Source organism: Pongo pygmaeus, chromosome 9 (genome assembly GCF_028885625.2).
Source record: "Pongo pygmaeus isolate AG05252 chromosome 9, NHGRI_mPonPyg2-v2.0_pri, whole genome shotgun sequence".
NCBI lineage: Eukaryota > Metazoa > Chordata > Mammalia > Primates > Hominidae > Pongo > Pongo pygmaeus.
In genome coordinates this window covers 122,568,710-122,585,720 of record NC_072382.2, presented here as the reverse complement: position 1 = coordinate 122,585,720, position 17,011 = coordinate 122,568,710, and the positions used below count along the sequence as shown (strand labels likewise).

At 48.7% G+C, this 17,011-nt stretch overlaps 1 protein-coding gene across 11 annotated transcripts in view; it reads right to left on the bottom strand.

Annotated features, from left to right (window-relative positions):
* The window catches only part of GRIK4 (glutamate ionotropic receptor kainate type subunit 4), a 476,655-nt gene that overhangs the window by 179,969 nt on the left and 279,675 nt on the right, over window positions 1-17,011 (bottom strand). For all 11 annotated transcript variants that reach the window (XM_054440160.2, XM_054440159.2, XM_063671507.1 and 8 more), the window contains one exon: window positions 8,078-8,242. In XM_054440160.2, coding sequence (XP_054296135.1) covers window positions 8,078-8,242 — 165 coding nt within the window. The remainder of the gene's footprint in view (window positions 1-8,077; window positions 8,243-17,011) is intronic.

The following is a 17,011-nucleotide window of genomic DNA, read 5'->3' as shown; positions in this document are numbered from 1 at the left end:
GTGGGCAACAAACCACAGTATGTTAATAGCACCTATGACTTTGTTTCCCATAGAAATCACCCCAGTTTTCATATCACACTACAGTGCTAAGGATATCTTGAAATACCAGTTATACTCATTATTACTTCAAGATTATGGTAGTAATTAGGCTCGATGCTATTTAATACATTAATGAAGAAGCATATATATTAGTATACCACTATTAAAATATAACTGCATTTCCATATAGCTGGTTTTCACAGTCATCCTATCCATTTTATCGGATTTTTGTTATTTATTTTCCATCCTTTTTTATTAATAAAAAGGTTTTTATTCATTTAAAAACATTTATCTGAGAAGGGATTCATTAGCATCTCCAGACTGCCATGGTCTAGGCTTCTCTTGCCCTTCTGCCTAGCAAACTCCTACTCATACTTCAGCATCCAGCTCAGATCTTGCTCCTGGGCCAGAAGGCATCTCTCCCTCCCTATGTTCACAGCACACGGTGGCTCTGAGTCAGCTGCCTTTAGGAGACAGCGCAGCTTCCTTGCTCTCTGAATTCCTGGCCAGCCTCTGTCCCAAGCAGCCTGGTGATGTTGGTTCCCAACAGAGGAAAGTTTCTCCTGAAAATAAATTCTTATAGAAGGCCACAATTCCTTATTCCCAATTCCAAAGTCCAAAAGGCTCTGAAACTTGATGTTTTTCATCAAACTCAGTTGTTGGCAAAATCTGATCTCAACAGACAGATGTAAAGCTATTTACAATGTGTGAGTATTTGAATACAAGCATGCATTTGTTTGAGTATGGGATTACTGGAGATTCAACTTTACATATGGTATATGCACCACACAACCGTTCTTTTGTTTGTTTGTTTTGAGACAGTATCTCACTTTGTCACTCAGGCTGGAGTGCAGTGGAGGAATCATAGCTCACTGCAGCCTTGAACCCCTGGGCTCAAGCAATCCTCCTGCCTCAGCCTCCTGAGTAGCTGGGACTACAGGTGCATGCCACCACTCTTGGCTAATTTTTTATTTTTTGTAGAGATGGGGCCCCACTACATTGCCCAGGCTGGTCTTGAACTCTTGGCCTCAAGCAATCCTCCCACTTCAGCCTCCCAAAGTGATGGGATTTACAGGCATGAGCCACCACGCCCAGCCCCTCAACCTTCCCAATGTCTCAATCTGGATTCTACACATATCAGGCCTCAAGGGTTTGTGGGCCTGTGCGTGCCATTCTGAGCTTCTCATACACGTGTGTCAATGTGTCCATCTCCCTCACTGGGTCATAAACAGCCTTGAGATCAGGGGGCGTGTCTACTCAGCCCTGGCAAAAAGAAATTGCTCATTAGATGTTTGCTCAACTGAACTGAAATGATCCCAAATGAGTCCAGTGGAACTGAATTATGGTCTTAGCAGTGGCTACGGCCTGGGAATTTCCTGGGATCTGGGAATTGGTCTTTTGTTCCCTATGAAGGGTGCCCTGCTCAGTAGGGATGGAAATCATTTATAAAGGGCCTCAGCTCTGGAACCCCTGCATGCTGATTCTGCAGGCCTCGGCCCTCTGAGCAGTTTGCAGGAGGCACAGGAAGGGAGGGAGATGTGTTTACCTCTTCCTCCCAGGCAGCAGAGGAGTTGGAAGGCTCAGCTGCTGGAATAAAAGGCCATGATGGTGTATAGTGGCCCCATGGAGGGACTTCTTCCTCTCAAAATGTCAGCACTGGCATGGATTGGAGACCCCTTAGAAGCCCAGGCTGGACAGGGGTGGTGGGGTGAGGGGCGTCGTGGAACTTACTCCTTTCCCCTTTCCTGCGTCTTCACAGGGTCCCTCCTCCGGACAGAGAGCAGTTCAGGGAGGGGAGGGTGAGGCTGTGTCGCAGATGGTTCAGAGGAGCTAACGGTAAGTGCCACTGACTGTAGCCCCCCTCCAGGGAAGGAGCAGCTTCCTGGATGGACCCAGGGGGCCAGGTCCTCCTGCCTGACAGTGAGGAGCTGCTCAGTGCTCTCTGGGCCCAGATGGCAAACAACCCTGGCCCCACAGGGCTCACAGAGATGTGTACTGGGGAGGTCTGGGAGAACTCAGAGTCCTTCATGTGGAAGCACTTCCCGATGCTGCAGCCTGAATGGAGCAGAGGGTGCAGTCTCCCTCTGAGCCTGTTTATACTGCACAGAGTACACGTGAAGCCCTGGCTGTCCCAGGGCAAGGCAAACAATTACCTCATCACTTCCAAAGAACCATCTCCTCTCTTGTGCCAAAGCTGTGAGGAACGCATTCCATTCTGAACTCTCTGGGAGTAGACAGGGGACTAAATGGATTGGCCTTGCTGGCTCTTGAGCCAAGGAAGAAAGTGTGTGAGGGCGGGAGTGCCACGCCCCATGATGGGCCCCCTGGTGTCCAAGAACTCCAGACGGCCATAGCCTCTCCTCACCAACAGCGTATCACGCAAAGCCTTCACCTGGTCCCAAGCCACTGTGCAAGCAGCAATACCATTTACTGGGGCTTTCCAAGTGCCAGGCACACATGCCACCTGAATCCCTACAACAACCCTGAGAGGAAGGAGTCACTATATGAATACTACTACTACTAAGTAACATTTAAGCACCCTCTCATTTAATCTTCACAACAGCCTCACGAAGTGAGAACTCTTCTTATTCCCATTTTACAGAGGAGGGCTGTCAGGCATAGGAGAGAAGCCCAGGGTGCTGGTAGAGCCAGGATTAGAATCCTGGTGCATTGAACTCCAGAACTTGCTCTACACTGAAGCCAGGCTCTCTCCTCTGCCCCCACGTACACTCTGTTTCAGCCATACTGTCTGTCACTGCATCCCAATGTATCCCATTTTTTTTCCTGTCTTAAGCCTTTGCTCGTGCTATTATGCCATCTACCTAGATGCCTTCTTCTCTCTCTTCATCAATCAAAATTCTAAGGTCTGGCCAGGAGCCTCACCTGACCCCATAGCCTGCTCTGCCTACCTCCTAGTTCTGACCTCCTGCTCCCCTGTCTGTGCCACTCATTGGCACGTTCTCTGGAGAGCCACCTAAGATGGTATCATTTTGCAGATGTGTACATCTGAACTTCTTCCTGGAGAAGATCTTGAACCTCAGTTTCCCCATCTGTAAAATGAAGGGGTTGGACCAGATGATTTCTAAGTACAGCAATTCAATGCATGACTGAGCCCACATCATGCCTATGATGTGGGTAGCTCCGAGAAGGGGAGTGAGGAATGTTTGCTGAATGACTCATCACTATTTGTATGCCTTTCTCTTCTGGCTTCTTACTTTTTTTTCCTTAAGCCAACTTCAATTGATTCTGTTGAACTGAAGGAAGGATGCTAGCCCTCACTTCTTAGAGGCAGCTCTGAATCACCAGAGGTCATGCTTGTGGAGCCTGCGAGAAGCTCAGAAGCCTGTGCAGGAGGTACAGCCATGTGGAGCTGGAACACTATGCACCGGGCACTGGAGCCACAAGAGGCCCGGATAACCAGGGCACCTCTAGTTTCAAGGGGAAACTGTGCGGACAGCTGATAGCATGCTTGGCCTCACAGAGACAAACTGAGGCACAGGGGAGGGGTTGACAGGGAAGCCCCTGCTTCTGGGTCTGCAGGAAATTAAACCTCAAACTGGCTCTGGCAGCAGCAGGGACGGAGCCTCGGGTTGTTTGAATGGTAAAGGGTGGCGCTTAGTTAAGCTCTAATTCATTAGCTGCAGGACAAACGCTGATCTATAGGAACAGAGGAGGTAGCTTATGGTAGCTCCCTGCAGAAGAAAGGCTGAGGTTCAGATAAGACACGGAAGGGAAAGAAGGAAGGGCCAGGTGGGACAGGAGCTGACCTAATAGGTCTTGTCCATCCCTGTTATTTTAGATCTGTGGGCTGTGTAGAAGGAGTTGGAAAGTCAAACATCAAGAGCCTGGGGCGATAACGGTGGAAGGGCAGAGGTGGGGGATGTCAGATGCAGGCTGGAGAAAGCTTTACAAGTGACCCTCACTTTAAATAAACCCATTATATGAAAATCTGTCTATTTGAACCCAAGAGAACAGGGGGTGATTTCTCCTCATATCTTTCCAGTTTCCAGGCTGGCTATTAATTAATGCCCCGTGTGATACTTTCCATCTCAGAGCCTCGCTTTCAACCATCAGACGAGGGGGCTGATCTCTGGCTTCCAGCACCGTTAGCTTCTTTACACGTCATAATCTTTGATTCTTGAAATAACCATTGCTTCCTTCAACTGACTCTCCCACCCTGAATAGGATTCATTAAGTGGGATGTGGATGGAGCTTTCTGAAATCCCCGTTACTCAAAGTTAAGGCACAACTGTGCCCTGTTGGAGTGCAACAGCCCCAGCTTCAATCAGAGCCTCTGCTTTCCACGATCAAAGACATCATCACTAGGGTCTCTCTCATCCCCCTGAAGCAGAGCCCTTGGCCACAGGGTGACAGGTGTAGGGGTTAGGGCAATTGTCCAGGGCCCCAGAGCCACTCGCATTTTTTTAAATTAATGATGCAAATTAGCCCTAGGCCACTAGCCCAGGGCAAACCATGGCCTTTGGCATTGGGCAGCAGCTGGCTTGAGGTGGCTCACCACAACTTTAAAAGGCTCAGAGCTATCAGATGCATCAAGCCCAGAAAACTGGAAGGAGAAGGGGAATATCCAATTACGATGGATGCTGACATTAGGCAGGCCACTCGAGAACAGCCCCGGAGACAGTGCTGCCACATAAGTAGGGCTGAACTTTGAAACAAGAGAGAGGGGGAGGCTGGTAATAAGTTGGGAGGAAGCCTGTTCAACTGTGGGGTGGGAGAGTAAAGCCAACAAAAGCCACAGCTGCCACTTCCTGAAGGCCTGCTATGTGCAGTGCCGTGTTTCACCTACACTGTTCCCAGTGACCTTATGAGGCGATGCTACCATCGCTCCCATTTTACGAACGAGGAAACAGAGGCACAAAATGGTTAAACAGCCTGTCTACGTCACACAGCTAATACATGAGAGACCCAGGATTTAATGCTGGTCAGTCTGGTTCTAAAACCCATGCTCTGAATTTTTATACCACACAGCCTCACCAAAGTAGGGATCACAGAGCTGTGGGCTCTCCTCCACCCAGAGATCCTGTCTCCCTCCTCCCTTCCTTCCCCAAATACAGTTGCTGCCCCACCCTGCAATAGCCAACAGGTGGTAGGTGCTTAAGCCACAACCCACCTGCCCCCTTACTTTGGGAGGCAAAGAACTGGGCTGGAACTTCAATGAACCTTACCTGGGTAGTGTTTAAAACCCACTGTGGAGGAGCACTCTGGCTTCAGGTGAAAAGCCTTTGGAGTGGGAAGATCCAGAAGACCCCTTTCCTAGCAAATGCTAATTGTACCTCTAACACACTGAGATGTAAAAACTGAACTGAGGGCCACTTGCTAAGAAAATACCTGGTGCCTAAAAGAAGCCCATTAAAAAGATGCCCAAAGTTCTATAAGGTGGGATAAAAATATTTGTTTCCTTTATTCCCCTGATTCATCTGGCTCAATATTTTAGATATACTGACTTTACTAAGTCAGGCTGCGTCACTGAAAGAGGAAATTTACATCTGCTAACGATGCCATCCATGAAGAAGCCCTGAAGAACCGAGAAGAGAAGTGCTGGCTTTTCAAAGTATGGACTACTAAACTATTTAGAAATTTGGACCCTTGTCTGAGACCTGCCCCCCTGGACAAGGAAACACTGTGGACTGGACTGGGGATTCACAAGGAGTTGTTGCTGGCATTTCTGATTTCATCTGCAAGATACTGGGAAATCTGAATCTTCCTGCCATTATACTAGAAATTAACCTCTATGACAACTAGGATTCTTGTCTGTGCCCTGCTGAATCCTCATGGCCTAGAATAAAATATAATAGGCACTCACTAAACACTTATTGACCGCATGAATAAATGAGGGACTATTTTGGCCCTTGTTCCTCCATGCCTTCTTGGGGAGGAATCTGTGCCTATAGATCCTGTTGGCCTCAATGCCCCTGTTCCATATGGTATGGCCCTCCCTCAGTCATAGGACCAGGAGGGACCGGGAGTAGACCCTCTCTCCAAGGGTAGTTATTAGGCAACCTGACCAACACCTGCAACTTGTAAGACTGGCCACACTGCAAGTTGAGCTGGTCCATTCAGAGCCAGACCTTGGGGATGCACATTAAGAGACACTGGGGGAAGCTGCCCCTGATGTGCACCCTAAAGACAGACTGAAAGCCACCTGAGGGCAGGAGCACATCTATCTTATTTCCTGCTTTGTTCCCAATGCCTGATATCCTGAATTATGCTTGAGATAGAGTCAATGCTCAATAAGAGTTTCTGAATGAATAAACAGAGAGTAAATCAGGCCTGGGTAGTCATTATGGACAAGTACATGATGAATAAACCAGGGAACCCAAACTAAGAGAGAGGGAAGAGCCTGGATCCAACACCATAGGAGCATGAAGGAAGCTGTGAGAGGGAGAAAGGCTGGGGAGTCTCCAGAGCCACTGCCTGCATTGCTTCTTACCTTTTCTGGATGTCACAACACCCCACATGTGATGCTTGGGCCTGTGTGGATTGTGTATTGTACACAAATATACATAGCAGCATTATTTCTTGCAACCCTAACAGCCCAGGCTGGAGTATTACTGGATCCTCAGATGGAAGAACAGATGTATTTGAGCAAGTTGTTCTTTTGTTTTGTTTACCTATTTTTGCCACTGAGTGTGGTCAAAGGTTGAAATGGGTTAGAAAGGGAGGAGACGGGGACTCTTCAAAGTCTTAGGGAATAGATACTATTATCTCTGATTTGAGGGGCTCTTCTCCTGCCCTCTGAACTGGAGCTGATCCACTTCCAGCTTAGCCACAAGCCACCAGCCCACTAACTTGGGCCTAGTCTTGTAAAGTTGTCAAGGTAATACAAACAACAGGGCGGAGGACTGTAGGGAGGTGTCATGGGCTGCGCTGGGCACACAGGGTCCAGGACCAGCTCAGCCATTGACTAGCTCTGTGGTCTGGCAAATGATTCAACGGCTTTGAGCCTCAGTTTCTTTTCTAAAGTGGAGGTGATAACACTTAATACTTAGGTGAGAATTAAAAGCAGTACCCAGCGCATAGTAGGGGTTCCATATGTGTGACTTGAGCGACCTACTACGTATGCCTGTAAAACACTGCAATTCACAGATTTTCCTATATTTAAAATAATTCAAATCTCACAATAGGCTGGGCGCAGTGGCTCATGCCTGTAATCCCAGCACTTTGGGAGGCTGAGGTAGGCAGATCACTTGGGGTCAGGAGTTCAAGACCAACCTGGCCAACATGGCGAAACCCCATCTCTCCTAAAAATACAAAAATTAGCCGGGCATGGTGGCACACCCCTGTAATCTCAGCTACTGGGGAGGCTGAGGCATGAGAATCACTTGAACACGGGAGGCAGAGGTTGCAGTGAGCTGAGATCGTGCAACTGCACTCCAGCCTGGGCAACAGAGCAAGACTCTGTCTCAAAACAAAACAAACAAAACACACACACACACACACAAAAACCCTCGCAACAACCTGCAAGACTTGCAAAATAGAGCCTAGTATTCCTGTTTTAAAGATGAAGAAACTGAGGTTTGGATAGGATAGGATAAGTGACTTAGTGACTTATCTGAGGTTACCCAGACAGTGAGTGGTCAAATTCCATCCCAAGCCCCAGTTTCTCCCACAATACCACCCTTAGCATAAGGAAGCAAGGTAAGCAGTCAGATGTGTAATGGCTAAGATTAGGGCTGGCCGTCTCTCTTATCGCACACGAGATTTCATTCAGGGACTTGTGGACAAAATGTCCAGAAGATGAATGAATCAATATATGAAGCAATGAATGAGTGGATGAATGAATGAATGAATGGGTATCCTGTCTTAATTCTTCTACACACGTGATTCACAACAAAACCTGGAAATCTCATCCAGGCTGAGAGCTTCACAGGACCTCCTGGTTCAAGTTCCTCTCCTTCCTCTGGAAATATCGATATCAGATATCTCAGAGGCCTGGTGACCGATGGGTACAGCTCACACCACTGCTCATCCATCCTCTGCCAGCAAGGGAAGAGGCAACCCTGCCCAGTCTACGTACTGGTTTCTGCAGTCTCGTACTCGCTGTCTCTGAGAAGCTCAAAGATGTCCACTTCGACCTTGGCCTTGCCCAGCCTCTCAGGAGCGCGGTTGATGCGGTTCTTGGCCAGGGTGATGGAGAGCCGCTCCCCTCTGCTGCACTCCATGGGGTCGTCCAAGATAGCAGCTGTGGGCAGGCAACCACATGGAGACAATCGTTACTCCACCGCTACCGTTACCCTCCTCCTTCTCCAGCCTCCCCCTGCTGCCACCTTCCTCTTCCAGGCAGCGCCCCAAGTCCCTCTCCAACCTGCCATGCTCAGAACCGTCCCCCAGAACAAGTTCTCTCCAAGCTTAAGGGTCTTAGTTTGCAGCCAGGTGTAGAAGTGAATTCTAATGTGGATGCACGCCTCAGGAACCCTGTAATACCAAAGCAGGCCACTAGGGGTCCTGTCTGCACGAAGTCCCCAGGTCCAGGCATCCTGATACTTGGATACCTGTCTCCATGCACACAGGCAAGCAGGCATTGTGCAAAGCGAGGCGGGTAGTGGCTGTCCTTTGAAATGGTATTATGAACATATGAGAAACTCTCCCTGAGGTGAGAGAGGGTTAAAGGATGCCAGGTCTGTGAGGGAGGGCTGTGGCCTCAAGGAGCAGCTGCCAGACACTGCTGAATGCTGGCTCCCCAGGCTCTGACACCAATGGGCCATGCCACCAAAGTGAGCTACTTAGTTTCTCTGAACCTCTTTTCCTCACTGAACATTAGAAAGAGTAGGACAACCTCACAGGGTTGGTGTGAGGATTCACTAAGATAATGTATGGAAGTGGCACAGCACACAGATTTCATCAGTGTGACTTATTCAGTGTGGATGACTGCAGTGGTATAATACCAACAGTTGCCCAACTTCTGGGAGCAGTGTTAAGGATAAGTGTTATGGTATCACAGACAACTGGCTTCCAATCCCAGCTCCAGCCCTCCACAGCTCTGGGACCTCAGTTGCCTCGCTTTTAAGGAAGTGGAGAGAGCCTTGGGCTATTGTGAAGATTACAGGATATGGCATGGGCTCAACACAGGATCTTGCACACAGTAGGCACTCAATAAATCTAGCTATAGAGATTCTTAATTCTCTTGATGGAGATGTTACAAAAATGAAGATCACACAAAAACTTGTACACAAATATACATAGCAGCATTATTCATAATTGCCAAAAAGAAACCCAAATGTCCATAGATTGATAGATTAAAAAAACATGGTTTACCCATACAATGGAATATTACTCAACAATAAAAAATAACAGGTACTGATACATGCTACAATAGGAATGAACCTTAAAAACATTATGCTAAATGTGGCTGGACACATGGCTCATGCCTGTAATCCCAACGCTTTGGAAGGCTGAGGCGGGCAGATCACCTGAGGTCAGGAGTTAGAGATCAGCCTGGCCAATATGGTGAAACCCTGTCTCTACTAAAAACACAAAAATTAGCCGGGTGTGGTGGCATGACGTCTGTAATCCCAGCTACTCAGGAGGCTGAGGTAGGAGAATCACTTGAACCCAGGAAGTGGAGGTTGCAGTGAGCTGATATAGTGTCATTGCACTTCAGCCTGGGTGACAGAGCGAGACTCCATCTGAAAAAACAAACAAACTATTAAGCTAAGTAAAAAAAAGCCAGACACACACAAAAAATACATATTGGACAGTTCCATGCATATGAAACGTCCAGAATAGCTGAATCCACAGAGGCAGAAAGATTTGTGGTTGCCTAGGGTTGGGAGAAATGGGGAGTGTCTGCTAATGCATGTGGTGTTCTTTTTGGGGGTGATGAAATGTTCCTAAAATTGTGATAATAGTTGCGCTACTCTGTGAATATACAAAAAGAAACCACTGAATTATACACTTTAAGTGAATTATGTGGTATGCAAGTTATATCTCAATAAAGCCATTATATTAAAAGAAATATTTATCTTTCAGAGGTGGAGAACTCAGAAAAGCAACACAGGGAATCAAGCCGAATACATTTCACTGACATGCGGCCCTTGAATGTCTGCGTGGACACAGAGATCGAGGTTCTATGCTGTCTTTTCTGTGTATTGCTCCACACTCACTGTAATCCATCCCACAAACCCAAAATCAGGACACAGAATATTGCAACGCATTTCTTCCTTGATTTGTGGATTTATTTACATGCATAACTTCATTGAATAATAAAAGTTAAATGTCATTTACTCAGGTTGGCCATGCATGGGGCTACAGAGGTACATCCCAAGTCCGAGGCAATCAAGTGGACTTCTGGGAATTAATTAGCAAAGTCCACGCATACCTGGGGTGGTCAGCCACCTGCAGAAGTGACCAGAGCACCATAAATGTGACTGAAGAGCCTGGGAACATTTAAATCACCCCCACACCCCCACCTGCGGGAAGCACGACCAGAATGAGATGGCTACTGAGAAAGCAGAAACCAAGACAGTCACACTGTGGCATAAGAGAATGATGACCTTGCAACTAGAAAGGAAGCGGGGCAGCCTAGAGGAATGCTTCTCAAATGGTCCTCCCTGGCAGGCCCCTGGGCTCCTCCAAGAAGTGGAGGGGAGGCTGCCTGGGGTCTCCAGCCCCATACCAGCTCCAACCATCACAATTCCACCTGCATCCATTTCAGGGGTTGGGGTTCCACCTAAGAGTTGATGTGGGAAAAAATGTTTTGCTATTAAAAATACAATAGGGGCCAGGCATGGTGACTCACACCTGTAATCCTAGCACTTTGGGAGGCTGAGGCAGATGAATCACCTGAGGTCGTGAGTTTGAGACCAACCTGACCAACATGGAGAAACCTCGTCTCTACTAAAAATACAAAACAAAAAAAAAGCCAGGCATGGTGGCAGGCATCTGTAATCCCAGCTACTCGGGAGGCTGAGGCAGGAGAATCGCTTGAACCCGGGAGGTGGAGGTTGCAGTGAGTCAAGATCATGCCATTGCACTCCAGCCTGGGCAACAAGAGCAAAACTCTGTCACAAAATAAATATATAAAATAGGAAAAAATTAGCCAAGCTGTAGAACAAGGAAAAGAGACATCTAAAGTATCAGGAACTGGCAGTGCCATCCAGCGTGAGTTGGACAGACACTGGATCCATGACACACGAGCTTTACATTAAGCTACAATGTCAGCATAACCACTTAGTGGACACTATCTCACTTAATCTCTGCAACAAGTCCGTAAGGTGGATGTTTTATGTTCACTTGGACACAAGGAATTGGAGGTTAGAGAGGTCATGATCTGCTCGTTCTCACAGGTTTGAAGCATGACAGAGGAGGGAGGTGAGCCCAGGTCAGCCCGACTCCAGACCTTGCACCCTGACCAAGCTGTCTTCCTTCTTATAAAAAACAAACTCAAGGATTTGCTGCTAAGCAGGGGGTGCGCTAGGGAGCGTGCATGAGCCTTCTAGGGACTGTAAAGGAAGCCTCCATTTACAGACTGTAAAGGAAGCCTCCATTTACAGACTGTAAAGGAAGCCTCCATTTACAGACTGTAAAGGAAGCCTCCATTTACAGACTGTAAAGGAAGCCTCCATTTACAGACTGTAAAGGAAGCCTCCATTTACAGACTGTAAAGGAAGCCTCCATTTACAGACTGTAAAGGAAGCCTCCAAGGAAGCCTCCATTTACAGACTGTAAAGGAAGCCTCCATTTACAGACTGTAAAGGAAGCCTCCATTTACAGACTGTAAAGGAAGCCTCCATTTACAGACTGTAAGTAAACCCTAAAAACACCAATAGCAACAGACTTGCCCCTGGACCTCTGAAAACTCTCTCAGGTAACCTCCCCTCCTCCCTTCTCCCTGTCTTCCCTCCACCCCAGTGAGATGGTGTTCAGACTGTGGAGGCAGCTATCCTTCCCTTGGGCCAAATGAGCTCACTGTTACCAACGTTTCCATCTACAACCTACTAACTATTTAACAATCACTTGTAATAAGATAAATAAAGTAGTAAAATAATCTCTCAGAAAATGAGCATGTCCCCTGTGGGCCTGGGAACTGGGAATGTTTTGATGTAGTTGTTCATGTTTCAGAGTCAAGCTGGGCCTGCCTCTGCCTCATCAGTGTACAAAGGCCACAATTACCCCTGCACCACAGGAGGCAGCACACACCAAAGGGTCTGCTCTGGAGCCTAGCAGTTCTACCTATTCCCATTTTGTTCTGGCAAAGTAAACATTCAAGAGTGTGCTGTGGACTTCAGCAGGTCCCCCCAAATTCATATACTGAAGTTCTAACTCCCAATATTACTGCCTTAAAAAATAGGGTCTGTAGGACAAAACTAAGGTTAAATAAGGTCATTAGGATGGGACCTTGATCTGATAGGATCAGTGTCCTTATGAGAAGAGACACCAGTGCCTCACGCCTGTAATCCCAGAACTTTGGGAGGCCAAGGCAGGCGGATCACTTGATGTCAGGAGTTCAAGGCCACAAGCCTGGCCAACATGGTGAAATCCTGTCTCTACTAAAAATACAAAAAAATTACCCAGGAATGGTGGTGTGTGCCTGTAATCCCAGCTACTGGGGAGGGTGAGGCATGAGAACCACTTGAACCCAGGAGGTGGAGATTGCAGTGAGCCAACAGGATCATGCCACCACACTCCAGCCTGGTAGACAGAGTGAGATTGTCTCAAAAACAAAACAAAACAAAAACAAAAACAAAACCTGGCATAGTGGCTCACACCTGTAATCCAGCACTTTGGGAGTCTGAGGCAGGTGGATTACCTGCGTGAGATCAGGAGTTCGAGACCATCCTGGCAAACGTGGTGAAACCCCATCTCTACTAAAAATACAAAAAAATAGCCAGGTGTGGTGTCAGGCACCTGTAATCTCAGCTACTCGGGAGACCGAGGCAGGAAAACCAGGAGGCAGAGGTTGCAGTGAGCCAAGATTGAGCCACTGCACTCCAGCCTAGGCGAAAACAGGGCAAGACTCCATCTCCAGAAAAAAAAAAAAAGAGAGAGAGAGACAGCAGAGCTCACTCTCTTTTTCTCTCTGCCACGTGAGGATAGAACAAGATGGCTATCTGCAAACCAGGGAGAGGGTCCTCATCAGGAAACAAATTGCCTGACACCATGATCTTGGACTCCCAGCCTCCAGAACACCGAGAAACATTTCTGCTGGGTAAGCCACCCAGTCTGTGGTATTTTGCTATGGCAGCCTGGACACCAGTCTGCCATGTAACAGTATACAGTCAGCTCACAGAGCATCACTGCACACACCTTGAGACAGAGGGAAAATGAGCAGGTGGGAAATAGGGAACGTGCGAATCTTATATTAAGGGGAGGATAAGGTCGTCTCTTCACCCCATTCCTCTTTCCCTGCCCACAGCATCTAATGCAGAACTCTGTGCTCAAAGTTATTAGGCAGGTCATCGCCAACTCACTAACATCTAAAATCCTGTCCTCTCGACCTCCCAACCCCTGTGCCATTCAGGGACCACTTTTCATTAGGTTTTCAACAGTGATTCATGTCTGGCTGGAAACGGCCTCAACCAGTGGTTGGTTGGCATGAAACATATGAAGATCAGAATAATTAGGATGACAATAGGTACCTGGACTCTAGAGCTGTGGACATCAAAGACAAGGTGGAGGCTCAGGCACTCTTGGGACACCAGAGAAGCATGTCTTCAACAGGCAGTTACCAAACAGCATGCTTCTTCAGTAGTCCCAGGAGTGGAGACCAGATAGATGAAGGAGAGCAGCTTGCTCAAGACTTAATGTGCAGCGAACACTCATGGCCTGCACTGCGTCCCCCAGGCCTGGCTGCCTGGCTGGGCTGGGACGCTCTGAGTCCCAGCTGCTGCCTCATGAGGAACAACATGATACGGCACATCCTCCAGCCCCGGGGACTGCCCTGCAGAGAAGCCCCAAGCCACAGTGAGGCTGGGAGGTCTGGGGCCACAGCAAAGGCAGGGCTGAGATAGGGAGATGCGTTCAGAGACCTGGGGCTTCCCGCTCTTTCCGTCCATGGGGCCTCAGTGCACAACGACTCTTCCAACCCAGGTGGACTCAAGATGCCTCCGGCATGCCCAGGAAGCCGGGATCCCTTGCATTTCCATTGAGCCTTTCTCCCCATGAGCCCCAAGCACTTCACCCTCTGCCCAGTTCGGAGTTCTAAGGCTCATGCCAAGAAAAGGGGAGCCCCTTGATTGTGCCCTTCTCCACCCCCCAAACTCCTCTCCATATTCTTGTCCCATGCTCGTGTCAACGCTGGAGGGGACTCCTTCCCCTGCAGCCCCTTCCAGCTCACCCCTAATCAGTGTGGCCGTGGCGATCCCAAGAGGGCATACAGCCACTGACCCGCTCAAGGTCCTCAGAACCTCCCCACTCTCTGAAGAGCTGTCCCAGTTGAGTCTCTGGCATGGCCTCAGGCCCCTTCTGTCCTGTCTGGCTTCCACATACCTCCGCAGTCACAGCATCCCCTCCACCCCCAACAAGGTGACAGAGCCTCCATGTATAGTCCTGGACTGGCCCATTAACTCTCCTCCATGCCTATGCCAATGCTGTCCCTGTCCCTTGTTCTCCCTTTCCCTACCAGGGCTCTTGTCTCCCTCAGGCGCCTCTTCCAGGAAGCCCTCTCTGACCCCCTAGCCACAGTGCTCTCTTTCTCCTTGAATTTCCTGAGAAACTCCCACCACTCAAACAGGCTATTCCTTGCACACTGCCTTGGAGGGGTATTTATCCTTCTATCTGTACCTGTGAGTTCCCCCAACTGCTTATATAATCCACCCTCCATATCCGTGGGTTCTGCATCTGCAGATGCAAGCAACCGTGGATTGCAAATATTCAGGAAAAGGCCAGGCGCGGTAGCTCTTGCCTGTAATCCCAGCACTTTGGGAGGCCGAGGCGGGCGGATCACGAGGTCAGGAGATCGAGACCATCCTGGCTAACACGGTGAAACCCCGTCTCTACTAAAAATACAAAAAATAAGCCAGGCGTGGTGGCGGGCACATGTAGTCCCAGCTACTCGGAAGGCTGAAGCAGGAGAATGGCGTGAACCCGGGAGGCGGAATTTGCAGTGAGCCGAGATCATGCCACTGCACTCCAGCCTGGGCGACAGAGCGAGACTCCATCTCAAAAAAAAAAAAAAAAAAAAAAAATCGGGAAAAAAAAAACAAAAAATAACAATACAATAATAAAAATAACACCAATAAAAATACAGTATAGCAACTATTTGCATAACACTTATACTGTATTAGGTATTAGAAGTAATCTAGAGATGATTTAAAGTATATGGGAGGATGTGCATAAGTTATATGCAAATACTACGCATTTTACACAAGGGACTCGAGTGTCCCTGATTTTAGTACCCAAGGGAGGTCCTGGAACCAATCCCCAGTGGATGCTGAGAGACGGCTGTACTTAAAAAAACCCAGAGTAATCCCTCTTTCCTTTGAATCTTCCCAAACTCCCCATCCCAAATTAATTTCTCCTTCCTTTGAACTCCCGCAGAAATTCCTCTGTACCCTTCCTTAGACACAAGCTACTTTTTCATTATGCTGATTTGTCTATCTTTTCAGCTTCTTCAGGGTGAGGACCACACCTGATTCATCTCCGTAGCTGCACAGTTCTGGACACAGAGTACGCCCTTAATGAATGGTTGTTGAGTGAATGAATAATTCAAGGCCGCTTGTCTTTTCATCCCCTACAGCCAGTAGTAGACGTGGCTCCTGGCAATGGTGCAGTCAGCATTAGGCGATGAGTGCACGGACAGCAGCCCCCACACACAGGGGTCTGCAGGGTGGATGACCCGCCAGAGGCCTCCAGGGTCCCCCGGGGCTGGCTGCTCTCCTCCTGCTCCCTGGGTAAACTGGACTGGGGCTGGCTCTCCCTCCACACATTCTCAGCAGCCCAGAAGTGACCCCTGAGGTTGGAAAAGCAGCCTCCTTAATCCCTCAGTTCTTCCAGAGCGTCGCTGCTGAAGATTTCTATGCACTTCGGTGACTCTTACCCTTTTAAGGGGTAAAATAAAGAGGTTTTACTGGAGAGTCTTTACAGGCAGTATCTATAACATTGCCTGTGGCTGTTTGGCTCAGCTGGACAGAGCCCTGTGTTCACAATGAAAAGTGATGGTTTGCACCTTGGGGAGTGCGTTAGCCCTGCTGCCCAGCTGACCCTGGCTGCTCGCTCATCTGGCACCTCTGTCCCCATCACTCATCTGGCACCTCTGTCCTCTGTGTCCCGCTCTTCAGCCCCTTGTCCTTGGTCACCCCTCTTGCTGGAGGAAATCACACCACTGTGCAGGCCGCTCCCGCCACCAACTCATACCTTCATCCCCACCTGGGGCACCAGGCTGGGCCACTACCAGCCTTGGAGCTTGCTCAGCCAGCTCCTCCCACACCACAGACCCTTAGCATCAGCTGGCGCTGCCATTACAAAGCACCACAGACTGGAAGGCTTAAACAACCGAAATTCCTTTTTTCACATTTCCGGAGGCTGGAAGTCTAAGATCAAGGTGTGGGCAGGACTGGTTTCCTCCAAGACCTCTCTCCTTGGTGTACGGATGGCACCTTCTCCCTGCACCTGCACGTGGTCTTTCTTCCCTCTGTGCCTGCCTGTGAGTTGAGCTCCTCTTCATGTAGACAGAAGTCCAACTGGATTCGGGCCAAACCTAACAGCCTCGTTTTAACTTTCTTACCTCAACAACAAATAGAGTCACATTCTGATGTCTTAGGGGGTAGGGCTTCAATATAGAAATTCTGGAGAGGAGACAACATAGCCCCTAAAACCGCCCTTTACCTCTAACCATCACCCGACTCTAAATTCCTAACACCACCCTTCCCCTCCAACCATCAACCGGCTCTCAGCCCTAACACCTCCCCTCACCGCTAACCATCGCCTGGCTCTCAACCCTAACACCTTCCCTCACCTCTAACCATCGCCTGGCTCTCAGCCCTAACACCTCCCCTCACCTCTAACCATCACC